A 27203-nucleotide genomic window follows, 5' to 3' on the forward strand; every position below is an offset into this window, starting at 1 on the left:
TGCCGTACAGCTCAGTCATGTTGACAGTGCAATCCTTCAAACTTACAATGCATTGATAGGAACCACTGTGACTGCAGTTCCTGCCAATGCTAGAAATGTCTGCTGGGCCAGCGAACATTCCTAAATATAGAAGTTAGCACATCTGTCTGGGTGATGGAGTAATTTACTCCATCAGCGTGGTGGAGAAATGGGCCTCCTGCCAAGAATTAAATAGGGCGCTAACGCAGTAGACTCGAATGACAAAAGTTAAAATCATGATACTCCTCACTCTTCCAATCATACTCCAAAGTATGGGGGTCATTATGATGTCGGGCGGATTTCCTCCGCCAGGCTGGCGGTGGCTACCGCCAGCCTGGCGGAGGAAATCCGCCTGACATCATCAGCCCAATTTCCCCCCGCCAGATTTGGATGGCGGGAGGGACGGCCTGTTTTCCGCCCCGGTCGCCTAGCGGCCGGGGCGGAAAACGTGTAACATGGTGGCGGTGTCTTTTAGACACCGCCCGCCATACCACAATGGGCTTTGCACAATGCATTTCCGTGGCGGCATGCGAAGACTCCCTGCGGGGGCCCGTTGCGGGCCCCCTGGGAGTCCATGGCTTGGGGGGTGCACATGGGGGGTACCTATGGTACCCCCCCCGCATTTCAAGGTGCAACATGGCAGGCACCGCACGGTGCCTGTCATGTTGCGCTTTGAAATGTAAAAGGTGCATTTTTACCATTGCGGCGGGCGGAGATTCAGCTCCGCCCGCCGCAATGGTAAATATACAGAATGCGCCCGCCTGTGTGGCGGGCGCATCCTAATCCTCAATTCGGGACCCCCGCCCTTTAGGCGGGCGGTCCCGCTTACCACTCCCGCCATCCTAATGTGCCCCTATGTGTAGATATTTGCATGTTCCAACAACATGCCTTCTAAGAGCCAGTGGCATTTTTTTTTTACTATCCTTCAGCCAAAGACTACTATTTTAGGTTTGTCATTTTTAATTATAAAGTTATTTTACAAGCAGTAATTGTGCAAACCACTTAAAGCTCTCTGGAGCCCACAAGGGGTCATATCCAGAAGAATAGTTTGGAAGGGGGGGAGTATTTCCAATGCAAGGGGTTTCTTCTAAGTCCACCAGATATAAACAGTGAGGGTGCAAGAATGCAGCCTTTCTGCCACTGAAAGAATAATTTGAGATCCTACAAAGTTGCGTAAATACGGCATTTAAGATATTAACAGGACAGTAACATAGCCCAAATGCTGACAACGAAAGGAAAAGATATTCTCTATATTTAACCCACAAAATGTGTATCAAAAGGTATCCTAGGATTATATTTGATAGGAACAAATTAACATGCCCGGTGTCATAAGTGGCCTGTGAAGTAACCCAGCTTACCTTCACTGTCCCATCTGTACCCCCTGTCAGAAGGCGAGTCTCGCTTATGTCCAGTGCCATCGTGCTGATTTCCGCTGTGCCATGGCAAGCAGTAAATTGTTTCACTTTTTGGCCAGTGTCAATCATGAAAAAATTTACAGTGGATCCTGTGTCAGAGCTGATGACCTAGAACACAAAAGATTGAGCCTTACTTTAAACGGAGTATGCTAGCCCCCTTCAAATATAGGGTTATTAAGACTTCAGTGAAAGTGCTAACAATGGGCACAAACAGTATTTGTGTCCATTTTAACAACTGCATCCATTGGATGAGCATAAATGACTCACCTAACTCACCCGTTTGACCATATCTGTCCAGATTCACAAAACAACTAGTACATTTATTTTTACTCCTACGAATATGTGCATATTTACTACTTCTGGAATTCCCAAACACTGCTGGTAGTATGCTTGGAAAGCTACACTACTAGCAGATTTCCAGTTTTAATTCCAGTGATGTCATGTGACATGTTTACCTGCTACCATTTCTTTAAGGCATATTTGTACAAAGTCTAAATTGTCTGCCCTGGTAAAATACTGCCTGATGTACAATTGCAATGTTTTATTTTTATTTTTTATTTTCCACTGCCAAATCATTACCCCCAAGGAGAAATCCCTTAAATTGCACCCCCTCTAAATTTGAAGATGATCTATTCTCTTTTGCAGGTGTAATCCTTCGACTATTTCCAGAGTGGGAAGGACCAAATTGATCAGAATTTGTGACTGTCCACAAATTCAAGTGTTTGTGAGCACTGACAAACCCACAAGACAAACTATGCCTTGTTATACCCATGTCCCACACTTTCATGGGGTTCACAAATGCAGCTTTTGCCACAAAGGTGGCAAAGAAAACAGCATGAATAAGACCATTTGTCTCTCATTGTCCCTGAATACCTAAGAGGCGTAAACAAAGGCATTTTCAGCTGTAAACATATATTTAATTTGTGAATCAGGCCCACCGTTTACCATTTTTTGTCATGAAGGTATTAACCAGGTCAAAAGCACACCTAATGTCACAGGCACATTTAAATGGACACAGACTATTTTAGAAAGACATCCACAGGTGAGATGTGGTGGTGTGCCTCAATGGCACAGCATCTCTAGTTGATGCTGGGATTCTCCAAGTGGACTCCACCATGATCGGGAATTCATATGTGCCACATGAGACTTGATGCAGTTAAAAGGACAAAAGACTCAGGATTCTTTCTGACCATTGTGTGCTCTGACAACGCTTGATGCAGCAGCTCTCTTGCTCTGCAAGAAAGCTTCTGCCCAAATAGATTTTCTATCCCTTTCACAAGGGTAGATAGGATTTTATCAGAAGTAATCAAAAGTACATTTTCTTTTCAGCTCCATTCCAGAGGGTAGGGAGGCCTGCAGCCCCAGCAGCATGGCATGTATGTACCAAACTTGTTCCAATCACTATAAAGATGCAATGTGCAGCACATTCAAGTAATTCTGAAAAACTCTGGAAAGGAAGGTAATACCACCATGTAGTTATTTTACAGCATGGTCTGTTTGAGGTTCAATCCAGTTTTGTATTTGTAACATAGTGCATTAAAGTGTAGTTTAACTTGTTTCAAAGTGCTGCAATCTTTTGGCAAGGAAAGTGAGAAAGAGGACTATTAAGTGTTTTCCCCCGATTACCATAAACGGATGCAACCATGGAGCAGGACATGGAAAGTTATGCGAGACATCCATTAACATGTTTTTTTCCCTTTTTTGAGTTCAAAGTATTTTATTGAGATTTTTAAATGGACAATACACATAGACATACAGAAAATATTAATAAGCTGAAAAATCTAGGATAGTACATACAATATAATAAATGCATATTCATTCCAATAGATATGCAATTAATCTTATACCTAGAAAAACTAAAAAGGGGGGAGGAGGGGGAGGGAAACATTCAATCAAAACATTGTTTGAGTAATAAACAGAGCTACTACAGCGTATCAATTAATATAATATAAGTACAATACAAAAGAGAACAAATGATAAAAATATCAATAAGATGATAAATAAATATACACAGGAATCCAAAATGAGTGGTAAGAATTAGAATTATGACTAAGCCCAGACAAAGATAACTGAGCACCTCTTCTTGTAAAAATAACCCATGACCACCAAGCATGAACTGACATCTTTGAAACATCTTCCCAACAGAAGGTAATGGATTTTAACGCAGCTGAAATTAAGAAATTAAAGAGCTTGCATTCAAGATCGCTTAAATCCTGCGATAAAATAACAGATTTGCATATTAACATTTTATATGATATGTCTTCATGAATATTTAGTATCTTTTAAATAATATCCCAAACTTCTGAACCAGGGTGTATATTACAATGCCAACATGTATCAGATTAAAGAAGCTTAGCTTGAAATAAACGTATTGGAGTCCATAAACAATCAAGTAATATATAAGAATTAGTTTGGTAAAGAGAGACAGGTAACCATCCAGATATAATATTAAGCTATATAATTTCCCATGTACCAATAGACAATGAAAGTGATAGTTCATTATTCCAGAACGTTGTAATCACATTTATGTTACTTCCTAGAGTATTAGATAATTTTCTATATAAAATAGAAACACCATGAGGATTCGTTGATACAGTATGGATATAAATGGATAAATCAGCTTGAACCTTAGATGGAATAGCATGCGAAAAAGAATCTAAAATGTAATTACTTAAATAATCGTATTTTATAAATTCAGAATTAGATAGACCAAACTTTGTTTGTAGATCTTCAAACAATATAAAAGTGTTCTGAGAATAAACATCTTTAAGATAATAAATACCAGCTTTAATCCGTTGAAACCAAAAACTAATATTTCTGTTCAATTTAATAACATTACTATACCATAAAGATAATTCACCAGTACTACAGATGGGATATTTAAAAATTGAGTCTAAATTGTTAAAAACCATTTTAGTAGATTTGAGGATAACAGACTTATGAAAAAATTATGATTTGTTCGACATAGTTAACAGAGTGGGTAGTTGAAAAGGTTTTACAATGGATTTTTCAATGTGGAGCCAAGTAGTCGGATTTTGTAAAAAGGAATGATTAAATCATATGGAACTTTGTTTTAAAATAAAAGCTTTATGATAAAGAAAGAAATCTGGGATACCAAATCCACCATTACATTTAGACATTTTTATTTTTTTATAACTAATACGAGGTACTTTGCTATACCAAACAAATTTGGAAAGAAGTTTATCAACATCTTTATAAAAGTTTAGTGGAAAATGAGTGGGAATCATGGCAAGGGTATAAAAGATTTTAGGAGCAATATTCATTTTAATAGATTCCATTCTACCCCACCAAGAAAGATGCAACTAAGACCATTGAGACGTTTTATCTTTAATATAATCTAAAACAAAATTACTGTTTAAGGTCATTGATGATTTTATAGAAGAAGAGAATAAAATACCAAGATATTTTAATTTATTCTTTTGCCAAATAATTGCATACATGGGAATTATATCAAGAGTGCAATAAATGTTTAAAGGAAAAAATTCTGTTTTGTTAGTGATTAATTTGTACCCAGAAACCATAGAATATTTTGTTATTATTTCTATTAGGGAAGGAAATGAGGACAATTGGTCACTGATAAATAAAAGTAGTTCATCGGCATACGCTAAGGTTTTAATATTACCATCCTTGACATTGATTCCTTTAATATTATCACATTTTCTTATAGTGGTAAGAAAGGGTTCAATACCGATTAAAAACAATAGTGGAGAAAGGGGACACCTCTGATGTGTACCTCTAAAAAGGGAGAATTGATTTGAAACATGGCCATTAATAAATAAACGAGCAGTAGGAGCAAAATATAAAGCTGAAATGATGCGGATAAAAGTGTCACCAAAATTAAATGATGATAATGTATGGAATAAAAATTGCCAGTGAAGTTTATCAAAGGCTTTTTCAGCATCCAAAGCCATAATTCCTGAAGGCACAGTCAAATTATGACCTTGTTCAATGACATGTAATAAAGTTCTTGTATTATTAGCAGAACATATATTTTTTATAACCCAGATTGCTCTGGATGTATGATAGAGTCTAATACAGGGGATAATCGTGCAGCCAATATTTTAGCATATAATTTACAATCTTGAATAATTAAAGAAATAGGGTGATAATTAGAAACAAGAGTAGGGTCTTTGTCTGGTTTAGGGAGTAAAATAATTAAGGCCTCAGTAAAAGAACCAGACGTAATTCTTGATGAGCTAAACGTTGTAAAAAGTTAAAGTAATAATGGAAAAAGTTAGGACTGAAATTCTTTATAAAACTCTGCTGGTATAGAATCAGGACCCGGAGATTTATTTTTTTGAGAGATTTTATAGCAGATAAAATGTCTTCCTTAGTAATGGGTAAGTCAAGTCCAATTTTATCTGATTGAGAAATCTTAGGTAAACCACATGAGGATAGAAAAGAATCTACCAAAGAATCATCATTAAAATCAGGTTTATTATATAACTTAGAGTAAAAATCTAAAAATTAATTAACAATATCTTTATGAGATAGAGCAATTTTACCATTGGGGCCGTGAATAGAAGCGATTTGAGTTTTATCTTTTTTAATACGTAGATAATTTGCTAAAGGTTTTCCTGATCTATTTGCATTGAAACTACATTTGGCTTTGGCCTTAGAGATCTGAATACCAGCTCTCTTACTTAGGATTGTTTTAAAATCGTAGCGGAGTTTTTGTAGCTTATCTCTATATTGTGGATCATTAGCCGTAATAAAAAGACGTTCATACTTTGCTATTTGTTTTTCTAATCGATTAATATTTGCATTAAAGGTCTTATTTTCGTGGGCCATAATAGAACTAGTAACCCCTCTAATATAGGCTTTAAAAGCATCCCATCTATTAACCATATAAGTAGAACCTTCGGGATTCAGTTGAAAATAATCGTGAATGGCGGATAAAAGTTTTGGCTTATTATGTTCATTGAGAGCTATATCAGAAATCATTCTCCATCTAGATTGTTTAGTAAAAGTTGAATTTAGATTTAACATACAAGAAATCATAGCATGATCAGAAACATCAATAATACCAATCGTAGGAGTATTGATAGAATAAATAAGCTGTCTTGTGACTAATATATAATCAATTCTAGAATCGTAATTGTGTGGGTTTGAAAAGAAAGTAAACATTTTTTCTGTAGGCAAATGGAGACGCCAGATATCAACTAACTTGGTGGTTTGAAGAAATGATTTAAAAGCAAAATAAACCTTCGGAGAATGGAATTTAGTACGAGATAGTCTGTCTAATAACGGATCAGATAAAACATTAAAATCACCTGCAACAATTAAAGGGACGTTACCAATTTTCAGCACCTCAGTTGAAAGATTATTACAAAAAGCAGGATCATCCGCAGTAGGACCGTAAACATTTAATAAAATTATGATAGAATCATGAACTTTAACTTTAACAATTAAATATCTCCCATCTGTATCTGTAATTTTACTCAAAATTTGGCAATGTGACTTTTTTTGCAAAAAATATAGCTACACCATTTTTCTTGCCATTAGCAGGAGAAGAAACAATACTGTCAACCCATTTTTTCTTCAGATAATCTAGGATTTTATCTTCTACATGAGTTTCCTGTAAAAAACAAAAATCAGCTTAGCAATGACCTAAATAATCTAAAATGTTAGTACGTTTAACTGGATGGCGTAAACCTTTAACATTTAATGAAACTACTTTAATACTAGCCATAGTAGAAGAAAAGGAGAAAAAAGATTAAGAAGAGGATAGTAAGAAAAATGCACTTATGATAAAAAGAGAGTAGCTCCATATCATGCAAAAGGGAAAGGAGAAAGTAAAATATAGAAAAAGACACAAACAAAATATATAAATATGAACATTGAAACACACACACGCTTACAAGCATGACCGTAACCGTTGGAGCCCGAAATATGATGAATTAATCAAAAGTATGTCAGCAAAAAACACACTGGAAAAAAGTAGTAGGGTCATGAGTGTCCATTGAGTGCTGAAGTTGTTGATAAAGAAAATGTTGCAGTTCTTCAGGCCGTTGAAAGGATTTTTAGAAGGAATCTTTCCATATGTGCATTGTTAAAGGGTCAAAAAGGCCGTATTTGTATCCAAGACTTCTTAGTTGAGGGCAAAGGTCAGTAAATTCCTTGCGTATTGCAACAGTTTATTTAGCAAAATCCTGATGAATAAAGATTTGATTGCCATTAACCATCAGTGAGGGAATTTCTCTTGCTGCTTTTCTGATCAGAACCAACTGATGATGATGAAACACTTTAAATATTGTTTGTCTAGGCTTGGTATGTTGAGGGTTACGATGGGAAGGAATTTTGTGAGCTATATCAATTTCACATTTGTCTGGGAATTTGAGATTTAAAAGACCAGGAATTAGGTACCCCAAGTATAATCGACAGTTAGTTCCCTCAACCTCTTCTGGTAAATTAAATATGCGAAGGTTGTATTGCCTATTGGGATTTTCCATTTCCAAAAGATGTGAGCACATAGGAGATATTTTCGCCACAAGTGGGTTAAAAGCATCCACTTTTACTTTATTATCTTGTATTTTAATTGAATTATCAGAAATTTTCATTGATAAACATGCCATTTCTTTTCGCACATTTTTAATTTCTGTTGCAAAAGTGTCTGTATTGGCACGAAGTGCCTGAATTTCTTCCAAAATTAAAGATAGTGAAGGTTCAGATGACTCTACCACTTTTGATTTTAATGGAGGAGGTGAAACCTGCTGTCTCCTTTTATTGTTGAGAGAACATTTATTTTCCATGTTTGTGAAAAAATAATTACATTTGAATCTGGATGAAGAATTTCTGAGTAAATATAGTAAAAGAAATGAAGCAATCCACAAAATGACTGGTGCAGCAGCTAAACTGTACTGTGGGTGTGGCTAGGCCCAAGCCAGGCCCTTTCCTGAGGTATACTCCGCCCCCCTGACAGACAATCCAGGCAGTACCTTGATGCAGTGCTTGGAGCAGGAACCAGAGTGCTGACAACGTCACTTTCCGCATACAGAAGAGCCTGAAATCTCCTCACATTGCAGGTAACCACTTATTTATTACACCAACCTCATTTGGCACCAAATTCTGACAGTGATTTGTCGTTTAAAATGCAAAAACGAGCTAAAACGCGGCGGAGCTCACCTGGTGGCGGCCATTTTGATTTGCGCGCTCGCGCGTCTTAACATGCTTTTTTTTCTAATTAATATGTTTATCACCATTGCTCCTTTCACTCATAAGGCAGAGGGGCACCCTCAAACGTCAAACAACATCTTTTAGGTTATGGATGGGACATTCTCAACCCCCCGGATCTTCCAATAATTGTGCTTATGTTTTCCTTTCATTGTAAGTTTTTTCAGAAATGAAGGCCTCTTTCCACCTAGGCAATGGTTCTAATCCTCTAGTCCGGTGATCCCTGGGGGTTTGCGATGCCTACTCAGGGGTTCAGCTACTGCTTAGAATATGAGTTAAAAAATCAAAATGTACATTTGAAATGACAGACTAAAAAATAAGTTAGTATCCACAGATAGATTTGTGGGAGCAATGGAAGTGAATCAAAAACAATACAGTATGGACGATGAGGGGCCTTAATTGATTTTAGAAACTATCAACCTTTCTAATACAATTAAAATGTTGATTATTTTATATTTGTTTGTGAATTAAATAAATCATTTCATCATTGTGTATTTGGTTGATGTGTGCTTGTTTCTGTAATTTTTGTGTAGATTTTTATGGTTCAGATTGTTGCAAAATGCTTAGGCAGGGGTCCCTGGCCTCTAGTAATGACTCAGTGGGGGTCCCCAGAATCCAATAATGAATCAGGGTGTTCCCTGGAGTCCAATAATGATTCCATGTGGGGGTCAACAGAGGTCAAAAGGTTAAGAAGCACTGACCTAGGCGATAATCACAATTTGTGTAGAAAGAGGATTTGACACCTACATTATGATTTTGATATTTGTTGTTAATGCTACACCCCCTGTTTTTTGCCAGGGTGATTTTCACCAGGTAAAATCGGGCAAAATATTTGTGTTAAAAAATGCATAGTCCCTGTTTCCATACCTTAGAATTAGAGAAAATGTGGGGTTACCAGGGTTTCTTCATACCAATAGGCAGGGCCCAGAATGATATGCTAATATTGGCTTAGTAACAATGTAGGTAGGTACCAGTTGAGCTATTTTGTTGGGAAATAATAGGCAACTTGTAATGAACCCCTATGTATTCCCGTATTAGGAGATACATAATGTTACATAAAATCCTTTAATTGGAATTTAACAGCTTGCTTTAGATGAGGATAGTGAAGTATAAAATGACTCACATGGGGGGCGTGGCCAAGATGGCGGCGTGAGCTGACGGAAAGCTCCGGAGCTCCCGCCAACGGCCCACACAGCACCGGCCCATGGGCCGTTACAGCATCCAGCAGCAACAGCGAAGGGGGCGCTTGGAGAGGAGGGGGCCCCGGAGCATTCGTTGGTGCCAGAGGGGGTCGCTGGGAACTGGCCTTGCGGCCCGGATCTGAGGGAGCTTGGTTGGCGGCCAGGATACGGAGGCCCGGAGAGGCGGTGTGGCCTGGCCAGGGTCCCGGATTGGTGATAGCAGCGACAACGCAGTCGACGGCCAGGGAGGCGTTCGTTGGTGGCCGGAGTCCATTTTAATCATCGGAGGATCACTGCCGACCGAGGGAGGCTGATCGGACCGCGCGAGCTGACCTGGGTGGTGGCGGGGATGCCATTTTGAGACTGCCTCTGCTCGTGGCCTCTGGCACCAAAGTTCAGCGATGGCCGGTAAGGCTCTGTAGCAGTGGTTGAAAGGGGGCCCGCCGGGGACGGCAGCAGTGTCCTGTCGGCGATGTGTACCGGAGGTCGGCCCCGGGACGGTGGCGGCTCTGGCTGAGTTCACCGGCAAGGGAGCAGCGTGTGGAGCATCGCAGGAAGCAGCGGATTCCAGGTACCCTACATCCAAGTGTGGCGGCGCGGACTGGCCTGGGGGTGCTGCAGAGGCGAAGCGTGGGGGTAGCGGATCCCGCCACAGAAGGAGAGAGTTCGGCTGCGGCCAGCCGACGGCGGGCCCGGGCTGAGAGCTGGTTTGTGGGCGGTGGCGCGAGAGACCCTTGGTGTGGACTCGGCTGGGGCGCCTACTGCGCGTGGCATCGGCGAGCCTAGCGAACCACGATCTGGACTGCACACCCCCTGGAGATCATGCTGTGCCCGAGTGTGACAGCCCTATGACTGGAAGCAAGTGAGTGGCAGAAGACGGTGGGGGCCCCTATCTGAGCTGTGCACCCCCAGGTGACCGTGCTGTATTTGTGGCTGGGGGCCCTGTGACTGGGAGTAAGAGTGGGGTAGAGGACAAAGGCATGCCCCACTGAAGATAGGGCACTCCTTGGAGCTGAGGCACAGTGCAGCAGGCATACTGAGCGTGAGTGCAATGGAATCGGCACTGTTGTGAGGGCCAGTAGTGACTGCTGGAGTTGCCGTGGCCAGGGTGGCACCCCCTGAGAGGAGCGGACCTGATGATATCGGGTGGGGCCATAGTAACTGCCCGGATAACGCTGTGGCTGGAGAATTACTAAAAGAGAGAGTATTGGAGGTCCCGGCACTGCAAGAGCGAGGTGGGTGAATCGGCCTGGCACCTCTGCAATGGTAGGCCGTGAGCGAGACGGGGGCCTAGAGGACTAGCACCAGTTATAGTTGGTGGATCTATCTGCTGGGTGAACGTTGGATACAGGCCTGGTCTGAGAAGAGCGGTGGTGTCGGGGGTGGGCGATGTCCACTTCCAGGGGGCACAGAGATAAAACAGTGAAGGATCTATTTGCCAAGGTCCAGGAGAGCCAGCAGCGGGACCCCATGGCATCGGCCGCAAAACAGGCATCGTCGGAGTTCGTGCCCGGCTGGGAGCCTATTACCAAGGAATTTTGGAGTACTTATTCACGTCCCTGAGAGACGATATTCACACCCTGAAGAAGGAATTTACTAGTGAAATTAGGGAGGTTCGCAAGGACGTGGACGGTATTGGAGAAAGGGTTGCAGAGCTTGAAACAAAAGGCGATAATACTGTTACCGAACTCACGGCTCTGCAACAAGAAATTGTACAACTCCACGATCAGCAGGTTGATCTCCAGACGCATCTGGAAGATTTGGATAACCGCTCCCGGCGGCATAATATACGGATTTGCAATGTGCCACCCAGCGAGGAAACAAAAGACCTGTTTCGCTATGCGAGGGAACTCTTCAACCATATCTTGGGGTGCCCGTTGGACTCGGAACTGCGTCTAGATAGGGCTCACGGCGCTGGGGCCTTGCGAGCCACTTCGGCACCCCCTCCTGACATTCTGGTCTGTGTACATGACTTTTGCACGAAGGAAGAGATCCTACAGAGGGCCAGGCAGATGCAGCCATTGACATTTCAGGGACAGTTACCGGTTCTTTATCAAAACCCCTCAGCGCTCACTTTGCAGAAGCGCAGACTTTTTAAGCCTGTTATGGCCCATTTACAGCAGCAGAAAATTGCCTACAGCTGGGGCCACCCATTCCGCCTGGTCTTTAAATTGGAGAACAAAATGTACCAGCTACGTTCAGTCTCGGAGGCCTGCCGACTGTTGGGCATTGATACACTTGCGGAGGAACAGGAGACGGCGAGTCAGGTGGCTGACGCGGATGATTCCAGGCCCCAGTGGCATATGCAGAGGTGGCGCCGGAGGGTGAGGAAGCCCCCGACCCGGCCGTGATTGCAGAGGGCCAGAGAGCTGCGGTTGATTCGGCCGCCTTGGACACCAATCCTCTCCAGACTGGCTGATTTATGGATATTGCCTATACGTGCTGGTTTAATTTTTTATTCTCTCATTTCAGGGGTCGTCGGTGGGAGGGGGAGCTGTTGTGTGTTTCATGGATTACCCCACTATAACACTTTACCAGTCATCTGAGGATGAAGGACAATTTGAACTTGTTTGGCCTGTTTTTTCTTGGGGCTTTTGTTGGGGTAGGGTAGTCGGGAGGGGGGTTGGTTTGTTCCAAGTCCACGGAGCTCCATGGGGAGGTTCCAGAGTACTGTCCATACTAAACTTTGAGGTGTGAGGTGTGAGGTGTGCGGTCCACCACATTCATTCCAGTTGCAGTTAGCTGTATTTCATGGGCACAACCGCGTACCTGGTGCGTAATGCCTGACACTGGACTTAGAGTCCTGACGTTAAATGTCAGGGGACTTAATAACCCAGTGAAGCGCAAGGCAATCCTCTCGTTATTGGAGCACTCGCATGCCGATATTTACCTCCTACAGGAGGCGCATTTACTACAGAGGGATTGTCATCGACTCCGGTCTTGTTGTTTCCCATTACAATTTTTTTTCCTCAGCCGCCACAAAAACTGCAGGTGTTGCGTTCTTGGTGGACCAGCGATTTAGGGGCAGGGTTTTGCAGAAGGGGTGCCGATATAAGGGGGAGGCTGCTGACCTATAGGTTCTGCAGTATTTACTATAGGCTCTGTCTACGCTCCCAATGAGGGTCAGGAGAAGTTTTGTCATCTTGCACTTAGTGAGGCTTCCAACACGACAGACCGCCATGTCCTGCTGGGCGGGGACCTTAACCTTGTGTTTGACAACACCCTAGATAGGTCATGTCAGCGCACCTCTCAGTCAGGAGCTCTCTCCACAGATGGATTGGCCCGGTTGCTGGAGGTAGGCCTGGTAGATGTCTGCCGTAGTTTTCACCCTGGGGAGAGGGAGTACACATATTATTCTAATGCACACAAGACATACGCACGTTTAGATTACTTATTGGCCTCCACATCACTTCAGGCACTCACAATGGGTGTAGATATATTTACTGCTTCTCTCTCGGATCACGTGCCAGTGACTGTTGTGTTTTCCCTCCCGCCGGTTTCGCTTGTGACGCGCAGCTGAAGGTTGCGGGAAGCGCTGTTGCATCGCAAGGAGGTGGTTGTGAGACTCAAGGGGGTTATTGCAGACTATCGTGAACATAATAGCAATACGGACACCACACTGGCGACGCAATGGGCAGCGTTAAAGGCAGTGCTGCTGGGTGAATTCATTGCGATTTCGGCAGCAGACATCGCGGAACGCGCACGTAAAAGGGAGGAGCTTACTCAGCAGATGAGGGAACTGGAACAAATACACCAGCGAACGGGGGCTCCCAGGGTTTGGAAGCAACTTAAGCCCATGCGACACCAGTTGGCAGCGTTAGACCGGGCCCGGGCGGAGTATGCTGCTTTGAGGCTGAAACATACGTATTATACTGGCGGGGACAGGTGCGGGCACCTATTGGGCAACACATTGTGCGAGGTAAGGCAGCGACAGGCAGTACAGGAGATTTTCCCACAGGGAGGTGGGTGGGTTACGGAGGTGCCGATATAGCCGCTGCCTTTAGAGATTTTTATGCCTCCCTTTATGCCGGGTCCTCCATTGAGTCATCTGCGGGAGAGTCCTTTCTTGCATCTGTCCCTCTCCCCGCCCTCACGAAAGAGCAGGCGGATCTCTTAGATTGTGACATTCGGCCAGAATAGGTTACTACGGCTATCTCGCATCTTAAGTTAGCAAAGGCACCTGGGCCAGACGGCTTTCCTGCCCGCTTTTATAAGACGTTCTGCTCTCAAGTAGCCCTCCCTTCTGACGGCCCTCTTCAATTCATTTTTGACACAGGGCGCGATCCCTGGAGACCTGCTAGATGCTACTATTTCCGTTATCCCCAAACCAGGGAAAGACACCTCGCAGTGTGAGGCATACCGCCCCATTTCCCTTCTTAATGTTGACCTTAAGCTTTACACAGGCATTCTAGCGGCACGGCTTGCGCCCCTTATGAGTGGCCTGATTGATCCAGATCAGGCTTGGTTTATCTCAGAATGTCAGACCGCTGACAACACCAAGAGGGCTCTGCACTTGATAGAGAAACCCACACGTATGCCTGGAGAATTTATGATGTTGGCGATTGATGCTGAAAAGGCTTTCGATCGGATCAACTGGCCATACCTGGAGCGGGTTCCGGTGAAGGGGGGATTGGGGTAAAAGTTTTGCACATTTGTCATGAACTGCTGTAAGTTTCCAACTGCGATGGTCCAAGTCAATGGTTGTACCTCCCCTCAGTTTGCTATCGAGCGGGGAACAAGACAGGGGTGCCCCTTGTCGCCCCTTCTCTTTGCTTTTTATATGGAGCCGTTTGCGCAGAAGTTGAGGCTTAACCCAAAGGTGCAGGGGATCAAATTTGGCGCCTACATACACACCATAAGTCTATATGCAGACAATGTGCTACTCTTCTTGTCCCACCCCAGAGAGTCGCTGCCGGCGTGTCTTGACACCCTCGACGCGTTTGCACAAACGGCGGGCTTTAAGGTCAACATGAGTAAGTCTGTAGCCCTGGACCTCTCTTTGAACGGGCACATGTGGGAATTTTTGCAGGAGTCTTTTCCCTTTCACTGGCCGTCTGAAGCAATCCCGTACTTGGGGATTCAGCTGGCGCCTACACTTCATGATACGGTTTGCATTAATTATTCGCGGGCAAGCCAGAAAATCAGGTGCAAGCTGGGCAGATGGAGGCATTTCCCCTTGTCCTGGCTGGGAAAGGTGGAAGCGGTAAAGATGACGATCCTTCCCCAGATTCTTTATTTATTTCGCTCCATTCCGCTGCGGCCACCTGTAGACTGGATCCGTCAGACTCAGTCAGAACTGGCTCAGTTTATATGGAATGGTAAAAACCCACGGATGAAGCTCAGACTTGCGACACTTCCCCCCGAGAAAGGGGGTCTCCGCTTCCCAGACTTGCTTTTTTATTTCCAAGCGGCTCAGCTGTGCTTTCTTGTTGAATGGAGCAGATGGGAGTCCGAGAAACTTTGGCTTTATCAAGACCAAGCGGTCGCGGGTCGCCCTCTTCAAGAGGTCCCCTTCCTTCGTTGGCAGCATAGGCCCCCTAACCTGTATGCCTCGCACATTACCAGGGTCCCTATGGAAGTGTGGGATGGCACTAATGTCAAACACAAGCTCACCTCCTTTCCATCACCCCTCACTCCCTTGGTGGATAATCCGGATTTTGGCCCGGGGCAAGACACTGTGGCTTTCACAAAATGGCGACCGGCGGGATGTAGGTCTTTGTATCATTTGTACGCAGAGGGAGGGGTATTAATGTTCGAGCCTTTTCGACAGGCATATGACCTGCCAGAGTCGGAGAGACTCAGATATCTCCAAGCGCCACACTGGGCGCTCAACGGCCAGGTACGCTCTGCGGCCGATAGACATTTGTGGCCATATGAATATTGGTTAATTACACGGAAAACTGATAAAAAGCTCATTTCGGACCTATACCAAATGTTACAAGCCAAGTATTCGCACATATATAATTCAGGGAAGGCGCGGGAGAGAGAGTTGGGTCGAACGCTCAGCCACAAAGACTGGGAGGGTATCTACTACAGGGCTTGGCACTCCGCATACCATATGAGTCTGACAGACACCCTTACTAAAGTCGCAACATATTGGTACTACACGCTGGAGAGGTTACATGAGATTGACCATTCTAGGGAAGCGACATGTTGGCGTGGGTTTCGGGAGACGGGCACACTAGTCCACCTGCTTTGGGATTGTGTTCAGCTTCAGGGGTACTGGAAGCAAGTCCTGGACGAGGTTGATACACACTTCGACACAGAGATCCCATGGTTTCCCGCCTATATCTTGCTACGGCTCCCGAATCCCATCACATATCCGTTACGCTCCTGTGGGGGGCGCTTAATAGCTCTTGCTCTGGGTTCTGCTATTCAGAATATTTTGTCACACTGGCGCACCACACATACCCCCACGTTTCAGGGCTGGTTCCATCGCCTGTGGCATGTGTTAGGCAAGGGAAAGCTGTCTTTGACATTAGCAGGGGAGGGTGCTAAATACTCTGAACTCTGGCAGCCTTTCTTGTCCCTGCTGGCCTCAGAGTTCCGAGAGGTCACATGCCCTCGCTATTTGCGCTTGCTGCGTCTGTCAAATGTGGACCAGTAGGATACGGGTTAGTGAGATGCTGCTCTTGATGGAGGAGGGTAGTGGACTTGGAACATGGGTGTTCGGAGAAAGGTGGAGGGTTGGGGTGGGTGTGGGGGATTTTGGTTGTTCTTGGTTTTCTTTGTTTTTGACAAAGATTGTTCGCAGCTACAGTGTGCCCAGTCTTGGAATTGGCTTTATAGCATGAAATGGCTCTGTTTGTTCTATTGTCTGAGCTCCCTATTTTACAGTGTAACGAGAGTATGGGGCCATATGGTCATGTGCTGTTTATACATGCGTACTAATATGTCAATAAAGAGATTTAATACTTAAATGACTCACATGAAGGAAATTACTTTACCACATCTTTGCAGAGGATTATATTTTACCACCATGCTCTTAATCAAGCTATATATATGGTGACTTGAAAGTCACACAGCAGCAGCGGCTGCCAATCCGACATGAGGGGGCAGCACTGGGGTAAAATATATATATATATATATATATATATATATATCTCTGCTCAAGATTTCCCCATTACAGGGAGAAAAATGACAGCACTCACGGGATGCTTGCAGTGCGCAGTGTTCTTTATTCCACTAGCAACAAAAACAGACGCGTTTCGGTGATTCCCTTCCTCTGTGTCAACCCGTGCACATGCAACGGAGCGTCATTTGTAACTCCTAATCATGGAAACAAAGACAGGACTATTCGCGACCCTTGAAATCGTGGGCGCCATCTTAGAACGTTACTTTGTTCGTTATAAACACTTTAGACATAATATGTATATTATATTCCACAGAAATCATTGTGCTTAAGACCATTTCTACCAGCCATATTGGCCCATCACATCTTGCCGTGGATCGGCAATGGCAACCTTATGCGGTTGCCGTTTAGTCCTATACAGATAGCCTCCTATTTAGTATTAGAGTTACATAATTCAAAAAATTATTATCCCATACATCCGCGCCAACTGGATTGTTCCTATAACATTAATTTACATAAATAGTTCTTACAAAGCAGCAGGGATAGAGCTAAACACACCTGGAAGATCAACCCCTCCACTGAAAAATCATACAAACGCTGCAAGAGTACAATTACCACAGTTCAGTTATCATCTTTACATTCAACTTCATCCATATTACATGCCCAGATGTACTGACAGTTCCTCCCCCCCATTTAGGCCCTCCGGGCTCTTGGTCTGGAGATCTACTATGTACCTGGACTCTAACAACAACAACCTACACACCAAGAGTGACAAGAAGCAAGAGGGGAGCACGATGGTAATGAGAGATGACCAACATCTTACCATCATAAATCTGTCGGACAAGATTTTAACAACAACTGAGGAAACTGTCCTGAAGCTAGGCCTGACCTTTTGCCCCAACCGACGTCTAGAGTACACGCAAACCAGGATCGACTTATATAAGTTCATTCGGAAGTTGAAACTGCACAAATTTCATAAGATTAAACCTACATCCAAGGAAGCTAAAATGATAAAATCAAATTGGAAAGACACTGACCTGTTAAATGTCAATGACTTGACATCCTTGGAAATACTAGAGGACTTGCGAAAAGGCAATACCTCGGAAACAATCTCATCAGTGGTAACACCAACTCAAAGAATAAGGGATGTTGAGGTGGCACAAGAAGCTCCATCGAGTGGCCTCAAATTACCTTCTAAGTTTGTACCACAGATGCCCATGGATTCCATAGACACTTTCTCGGACCTAATTATAAAGGATCTGATGAAATTCAGGGAAAATAATCAATGAGGAAAGGCCGGGATAATTTGACGAGGCTGCAAAGAGAAGCCTTGAAGAATTTAGAGGATGACACAACCATAATCTGCAAACCTTCTGACAAAGGAGGGAATATCGTAATCCTCACAAGAGAACAGTATACAAGGGAAGCCATGAGACAATTAACTGATCGGAGCTGCTATGAAATAACAACAAAACCACAATATAACGACAGCATTATCAATCTACATGCATTGTTAAATAAATGGCATGACAAATCGATGATTGACCTGGAGGAATTCCTGTTTTTGAGAACAGCTAGTCCGGTGCTACCAACGTTTTATTACCTTCCTAAGGTACATAAGGACCTTAAGCAGCCCCTAGGGAGACCCATTGTCTCATCGATAGGCAGTCTCACTGAAAATCTTTCCCGCTACCTGGATCATTTCTTATTCGAAGCAGTTCTGAGTTTGAAATCCTATATAAGAGATTCTACAGATTTCATTGAACACTTGGAACAATTGGAATGGCAACCTGATTACTGTCTGATCACCTTAGACATAACACGCCTATATACTTGTATCGACCACACTCAAGGCCTGTTCGCAGTAGAACATTTCCTGAAGAAAAGACAATTGAAATTTGCTGCCCACAACTTAATGCTGTTGGAGCTAACAAAATATTGTCTCTATAATAACATTTTTACCTATCAGGGAGAACTGTACAGGCAAATCTCTGGTACGGCCATGGGCTCCTGCTTCGCCCCCAGCTACGCGAATTTATTCGTGGGCTGGTGGGAGGAGCAGGTAGCCTGGGCGACAGAGAATAGATCATGGACTGAGAAAGTAATCTCGTGGTACAGGTATATCGACGATCTGTTCTTAGTGTGGAATGGTACAGTACAGGAGGGAGAGGATTATATCCGACATCTGAATCTCAATGAGAACAATCTGAGGTTCACGGGCCAGGTTAGCAAAGTGTCAGCCAACTATTTAGATCTCCAAGTTAAGATCCAGGATGAAAAAATAACGTGTTGCCTATACAGAAAACCCACAGCGGGCAACAGTACATTGCACGCATCCAGTAGCCACTCTCCCAAATTGATAAATAGCATTCCCTATGGAGAATTCCTCCGACTAAAAAGAAATTGCTCGATGAAATCAGATTTTGATGAGGCTGCAAAAGAGAGCTTTAATCGATTTCTAATAAGGGGTTATAATGAGAAACTACTCCCCACCACTCTTCGGAAAGTATCTATCATTCCGAGAGTTGATCTTTTTAAGAAGAAGGACAGAAAGATCGATGATGGTAGATTTCGCATAATAACCACCTTTTCACAAGATGCAGACTGGTTCAGAGGTATGGTAAAAAAACATTGGAACATCTTAAGAGCTGATCATATCATTGGAAAGGATGTTCCACCCAATCCTCTGATCACTTTCAGAAGAGCACGATCGTTGAGGGATAACCTAGTCCATAGTCACTTAGATCCATCCTCCCGACCGACCTACGCCTGACCCAAGACCACCTCTCCTTCAGGAAGAAGCTCAAGACCTGGCTGTTCGAGCAGTAACGGCACCCCCCCCCCCAACCCAGCGCCTTGAGACCCTACGGGTGAGTAGTGCGCTCTACAAATGACCTGATTGATTGATTGATTGATTGAGTGATAAAGAAACAAGGCACACTTCGTGATGCAAAAGGGTTCTTTCCATGTGGAAGGTGCAAAGCTTGCGCAGCAAGTAAACGCACTCTGTCCTATGAGGTAAAGGGACTTGAGAATGGTAAGAAGATCAATAAATTCATGTCCTGCCAAACTACCTATGCAGTCTATTGCTTAAAGTGTCCCTGCGGGATGAGATATGTGGGTAGCACCATTAATTGTGTAAAGCTGAGGATCTTGGAGCACATGCGTGCTATCGCAAACAGGGATTTCACCTACCCAGTGGCTCGCCACTTCTACATAAAGCACAAGAGCGATAGGAATCTGCTACAATATTTCTGTCTGGATCACATACCAGAGAATGTTAGAGGAGGGGACAGACTCCTAAAGCTGCGCAGGTTAGAGTCCAGGTACATAGTAGATCTCCAGACCAAGAGCCCGGAGGGCCTAAATGGGGGGGAGGAACTGTCAGTACATCTGGGCATGTAATATGGATGAAGTTGAATGTAAAGATGATAACTGAACTGTGGTAATTGTACTCTTGCAGCGTTTGTATGATTTTTCAGTGGAGGGGTTGATCTTCCAGGTGTGTTTAGCTCTATCCCTGCTGCTTTGTAAGAACTATTTATGTAAATTAATGTTATAGGAACAATCCAGTTGGCGCGGATGTATGGGATAATAATTTTTTGAATTATGTAACTCTAATACTAAATAGGAGGCTATCTGTATAGGACTAAACGGCAACCGCATAAGGTTGCCATTGCCGATCCACGGCAAGATGTGATGGGCCAATATGGCTGGTAGAAATGGTCTTAAGCACAATGATTTCTGTGGAATATAATATACATATTATGTCTAAAGTGTTTATAACGAACAAAGTAACGTTCTAAGATGGCGCCCACGATTTCAAGGGTCGCAAATAGTCCTGTCTTTGTTTCCATGATTAGGAGTTACAAATGACGCTCCGTTGCATGTGCACGGGTTGACACAGAGGAAGGGAATCACCGAAACGCGTCTGTTTTTGTTGCTAGTGGAATAAAGAACACTGCGCACTGCAAGCATCCCGTGAGTGCTGTCATTTTTCTCCCTGTAATGGGGAAATCTTGAGCAGAGATATTACGCGTATGCACCAACGCGTGACGGCACCCGACTTGAGAGTGACTCGGCATCTGGTGCTTTGGGAGCAGAAATATATATATATATATATATATATATATATATATATATATATATATATATATATATATTTATATTTAATGCGGCAGGCTCCGTGCCGCGGGAGATGCACCGTCCGGAATTTGAAACCGGGTCTGCGAGGCTGTGATCATTCACAGCCGGTCGGCGCGAGGATGGCATCATTGAGATCACGACATCAGCCCCGAGCCCACTGGAGGGCTGAGTACTTTGTGGCAAACAACGGGGCATAGAAATGAGGCAAGACTAACGGACCCTACTGAAAGGGAAGAATTATGGACTACAAATCCCAGCAATCACTGTGGGTAATGAACTTGGAAAAAAAAACGAAACCTTGCCAATGCCCCTCCCCTTATGAATAAGCTGCAGGTGCAGCGAAACGCGTCAAGGGATGTGCAAATTTGAGGGCTCCTGTCGTGTTTTTGCACATTAAAGAAATGTCTTCTCATCCTCCTGGAGTCGCGTTTCCCTTGCTTTGGGGCACCTTGAATGAATTTAATGCGGCAGGCTCCGTGCCGCGGGAGATGCACCGTCCGGAATTTGAAACCGGGTCTGCGAGGCTGTGATCATTCACAGCCGGTCGGCGCGAGGATGGCATCATTGAGATCACGACATCAGCCCCGAGCCCACTGGAGGGCTGAGTACTTTGTGGCAAACAACGGGGCATAGAAATGAGGCAAGACTAACGGACCCTACTGAAAGGGAAGAATTATGGACTACAAATCCCAGCAATCACTGTGGGTAATGAACTTGGAAAAAAAAACGAAACCTTGCCAATGCCCCTCCCCTTATGAATAAGCTGCAGGTGCAGCGAAACGCGTCAAGGGATGTGCAAATTTGAGGGCTCCTGTCGTGTTTTTGCACATTAAAGAAATGTCTTCTCATCCTCCTGGAGTCGCGTTTCCCTTGCTTTGGGGCACCTTGAATGAATTTAATGCGGCAGGCTCCGTGCCGCGGGAGATGCACCGTCCGGAATTTGAAACCGGGTCTGCGAGGCTGTGATCATTCACAGCCGGTCGGCGCGAGGATGGCATCATTGAGATCACAACATCAGCCCCGAGCCCACTGGAGGGCTGAGTACTTTGTGGCAAACAACGGGGCATAGAAATGAGGCAAGACTAACGGACCCTACTGAAAGGGAAGAATTATGGACTACAAATCCCAGCAATCACTGTGGGTAATGAACTTGGAAAAAAAAAACGAAACCTTGCCAATGCCCCTCCCCTTATGAATAAGCTGCAGGTGCAGCGAAACGCGTCAAGGGATGTGCAAATTTGAGGGCTCCTGTCGTGTTTTTGCACATTAAAGAAATGTCTTCTCATCCTCCTGGAGTCGCGTTTCCCTTGCTTTGGGGCACCTTGAATGAATTTAATGCGGCAGGCTCCGTGCCGCGGGAGATGCACCGTCCGGAATTTGAAACCGGGTCTGCGAGGCTGTGATCATTCACAGCCGGTCGGCGCGAGGATGGCATCATTGAGATCACGACATCAGCCCCGAGCCCACTGGAGGGCTGAGTACTTTGTGGCAAACAACGGGGCATAGAAATGAGGCAAGACTAACGGACCCTACTGAAAGGGAAGAATTATGGACTACAAATCCCAGCAATCACTGTGGGTAATGAACTTGGAAAAAAAAACGAAACCTTGCCAATGCCCCTCCCCTTATGAATAAGCTGCGGGTGCAGCGAAACGCGTCAAGGGATGTGCAAATTTGAGGGCTCCTGTCGTGTTTTTGCACATTAAAGAAATGTCTTCTCATCCTCCTGGAGTCGCGTTTCCCTTGCTTTGGGGGACCTTGAATGAATTTAATGCGGCAGGCTCCGTGCCGCGGGAGATGCACCGTCCGGAATTTGAAACCGGGTCTGCGAGGCTGTGATCATTCACAGCCGGTCGGCGCGAGGATGGCATCATTGAGATCACGACATCAGCCCCGAGTCCACTGGAGGGCTGAGTACTTTGTGGCAAACAACGGGGCATAGAAATGAGGCAAGACTAACGGACCCTACTGAAAGGGAAGAATTATGGACTACAAATCCCAGCAATCACTGTGGGTAATGAACTTGGAAAAAAAACCGAAACCTTGCCAATGCCCCTCCCCTTATGAATAAGCTGCAGGTGCAGCGAAACGCGTCAAGGGATGTGCAAATTTGAGGGCTCCTGTCGTGTTTTTGCACATTAAAGAAATGTCTTCTCATCCTCCTGGAGTCGCGTTTCCCTTGCTTTGGGGCACCTTGAATGAATATATATATATATATATATATATATTACCTACTGGCGGTCGCCAGTAGGTATATATAGTTAGGATTTTTTCTCTATGGGATTTTTGAAAATTCTATGTCTAATAACTTTGGCGTTTGTGGACGGAATTGGCTGAAATTTTCAGGAAAATGGCAAATTGTGTTTCTGAGCAGCCCTTGAAAATTTGGGGGGGGGTTCGTCAAGGGGGGGCCGAGAAAAAAGGGGGGTCCCAAAACGTGTTTTTAACATTGAGTTTTCCATAGGGCGGTTGGCCTCACTTTTAGCCCGAACGGCTGAATGGATTTGCACGAAACTTGGCAAAATTGTAGGGACTGGTAGCCCGATGTGCCTTTGCTAGGTCTCAATATATGTGCTCCAGTGGATTTTGAGAAATTAACGTTCAAAAAAAGATATATATCTGTAACAGCGGACCGGGAAGCGCTCCGGTTCGCGGACTTTTCGCGGTACGGAGCTTTGTGAAGCGAAGCTGTTTGGTTCTCCGGCGTCTGTGAACATTCCAAACAGTCCGTAGCGGCCGCCATCTTGTCTCTCGGTAGGATCGAGAGACAAGAGGAGGCCAAAGCGAAGGGGCAAATGACCATAAGGGGGCATAGTAGATCCTCGCTGACCCCCTAGGTTTGATGTGGAGGTTTTAAAAGGGTCCCGCGGGGCAAAAAAAAATAATAATAATAATAATCGAACGGCTGAATGGATTTGCACGAAACTTGGTAAAATATTAGGGACTGGTAGCCCGATGTGCCTTTGCTAGGTCTCAATATATGTGCTCCAGTGGATTTTGAGAAATTAACGTTCAAAAAAAGATATATATCTGTAACAGCGCTCCGCTTCGCGTAACGGAGGTTTGCGAAGCTGATTGGTTCTCCGGCGTCTGTAAACATTGCAAACAGTCCGTAGCGGCCGCCATCTTGTCTCTCGGTAGGATCGAGAGACAAGAGGAGGCCAAAGCGAAGGGGCAAATGACCATAAGGGGGCATAGTAGATCCTCCTTGACCTCTTAGGTTTGATGTGGAGGTTTTAAAAGGGCCCCGCGGGGCAAAAAAAAAAAATAATAATAATAATCGAACGGCTGAATGGATTTGCACGAAACTTGGCAAAATTGTAGGGACTGGTAGCTCGATGTGCCTTTGCTAGGTCTCAATATATGTGCTTCAGTGGATTTTGAGAAATTAACGTTCAAAAACAAGATATATATCTGTAACAGCGCTCCGCTTCGCGGAGATAAAATTATATCTGTATTACCTAGCTGTTGCTAACACCAGTTAGCGACGGCTAGTAGGAGATAGTGACCATCTTGGGCCCCACTTTGCATGTGAGTGATATTTATCACTAATGACATGCAAAGTGGGCATGCCAAGATGTTAGCGACTGGAAACAGTCGCTAACATCGCTATCTCCTATTATCAACTTTTGGAAATATTCGCGATAAGCGCGAATATCTCCAAAAGCTAGCACCTGCCCTGAGCAGTTCTTATCCATGTTATCCAATGGGAGGTGGATAACATGGCTAAGAGCATTAGCTCGGTAATGCATGAATATCGCTGAGTTTTCAGCGGTATTAATGCATTGCGGTCGTTTTTTATCGTATTTGCGATAAACCTTGATAATAGCAAGGTTTATCTGCGATAATTTCTGACGATGCTTAGCGGTAAAAAAATCGTTGCTAAGCATCGTTAGGGATAAATATCGCTTAACTTTGGTAATATGCCCCAACGTCTGTTAACGTTCGATTCGAAGGAAATCAGGAAGTGTTGAAAAACATTGTCTGCGCCATCTTGTCTTTTTTCAAATGCCACACTTTTGTCGTGCACGGCAGCCATTTTAGATGCCTTGACCAGACCCACTCTGTGCACGCTGTCGATCCTTAGCATGGCTCCCCACCCTCGCAAGCATCTCCCCCAGGCAGTGGTTACCCCCGCTCTCTGTCTTATGCATGGGTAATAAACCTCCCCCATCTGCGCTGCTCTTCCCTGAGAATCACACCCTGTGCCCGCCCGACACCTCCCTTTCGCCCTATTCACTACCGCACCCTCTGACACTCCTTTTCCTCTGTGTCCGATTGTCCAGGCCGGTCCTAGGGTATCAGCTAGCCCTGCAGATGTAGTTTATGGCCCCAGCTGTAAAGAATCACCCCTCTTCAAAGGAGTTATAGTAGATCAAGGCCCACACTCGATGAGATCCGTCACAGCAGACGCGTTCCTATTATCTGAAAACCATCCTGTATTGTGATTGGGGAGGGGACCGAGCCTGAAGCGGAAGATTCCAGGGATGACAATTTGTACATCAAAGTTTTTACAATTATGTGTCACATTAAAAATATATAGCACTCCGACAAAGTAGTAAGATTATAAAACTTTAATAACTTATAAATATATACAAGAAAACAAAAACAGTAATAACATATAAACATTTTTAGGGAAAAACAACGAAGTAGCGGTCGGCTGTGCGAATAGTCCCAACGCAGCACAACGTCCAGATTTCCGGCGTGGGGCGTCGCGGGGGGTGGGTCATCAGTAGCAAACTGTTGTGCGAATAGTTCCAAGGCAGCAGAACGATGGCACCAAGGTGATGTCCAGTAAGTTGCCGCACTGGTTTTGGTATCCTACAATGCTGCTCCGAATAACGGCGTGGAGCGCCCCGGGGGAGGCGGCGTGAACGGGCCTCTCCAGGTGGAGTGTCATCTGTTGTAGTGGGGCGCCCCTTTACCGTTTCAGTTGCCATTCCGTCCGTTTTTGGTCCACTGTGTCAAAAGCCGCAATTCAGCTGAGTTGCGCCCCACTCTTGCGGTGCAGCGATAGGCGGCTGTCACAGGACTCTCAACATGGCGGCAGGCTGTTTCCTTTTTGGGCCTGGTCCACTGAAATGGCCCTGGGACACCTTGGAAATCGGACGCTTGTCTGCTAGGTCTTGGACCCCATTCTCGAAAGCGTCCCCTCCGCCTTGAGGATTCATCAAAAGTTTTGGGGGCCCCCGACTCCTGTAGGCTTCTGGTGGGGAGCGGCTGCCATGATTGCTCGCGGAATGACCACGACGGAGCTACGAGATGGTGGTGCTCTCATGCTGACGCCAGCTTCAGTCTGAAACATCCAGAAACAAGGTGGGGCTTTCATCGTTTGGGAAAAAAAAAGTTTTCATCCAATGAAAAGTGTTGTTTTTAGGTCATATGATCAAGCCTTCCATCATTAGGAAACCAAAAGTAAAATGAACCAATGAAAAGTTTTATAAACAAGTCACATGACCTGTTAGGCGGCATAGGGTATAAAATGCGGAGAAAATACGTTGGCACGTGAGGCGGCGTCAGTAGCGGACCGATGTGCGAATAGGCCGAAGGCAATACAACGCGCCAAGATCCGGATGGCACCGAGGTGGTGTCCAGCAAGTTGCAGCACTGGTGTGGCCATCCTACAATGCTGAAAGTCGGCGTGGGGCGCCCCGTTGGCCTGTGAGTTTGCGTCAGTAGCGGACCGATGTGCGAATAGGCCGAAGGCAGCACAACGCGCCAAGATCCGGATGGCACCGAGGTGGTGTCTAGTAAGTTGCCGCACTGGTGTGGCCATCCTACAATGTTGAAAGTCGGCGTGGGGCGCCCCGTTGGCCTGTGAGATGGCGGCAGTAGCGGACCGATGTGCGAATGGGGCCAAAGGCAGCGCAACAATATTTTCGGAATAGAAGACACCACAAGGCGCTGAGATGCCAAGATCCGGATGGCACCGAGGTGGTGTCTAGCAAGTTGTGGCACTGGTGTGGCCATCCTACAATGGTAAAAGTCGGCGTGGGGCGCCCTGTTGGCCTGTGAGATGGTGTCAGTAGCGGACTGATGTGCGAATGGGGCCAAAGGCAGCGCAACAATATTTTCTGACTGACACCACAAGGCGCTGAGATGCCAAGATCCGGATGGCACCGAGGTGATGTCTAGCAAGTTGCTGTACTGGTGTGGCCATCCTACAATGGTAAAAGT

At 44.9% G+C, this 27203-nt stretch overlaps 1 protein-coding gene across 1 annotated transcript in view; it reads right to left on the minus strand.

The window, feature by feature from the left end:
• WDR49 (WD repeat domain 49) overlaps window positions 1–27203 on the minus strand; it is a 676266-nt gene that overhangs the window by 231465 nt on the left and 417598 nt on the right. The window contains exon 9 of the mRNA XM_078668100.1: window positions 1377–1541. Coding sequence (XP_078524226.1) covers window positions 1377–1541 — 165 coding nt within the window. The remainder of the gene's footprint in view (window positions 1–1376; window positions 1542–27203) is intronic.

Source organism: Lissotriton helveticus, chromosome 11, assembly GCF_964261635.1.
Source record: "Lissotriton helveticus chromosome 11, aLisHel1.1, whole genome shotgun sequence".
NCBI classification, from domain to species: Eukaryota; Metazoa; Chordata; class Amphibia; order Caudata; family Salamandridae; genus Lissotriton; species Lissotriton helveticus.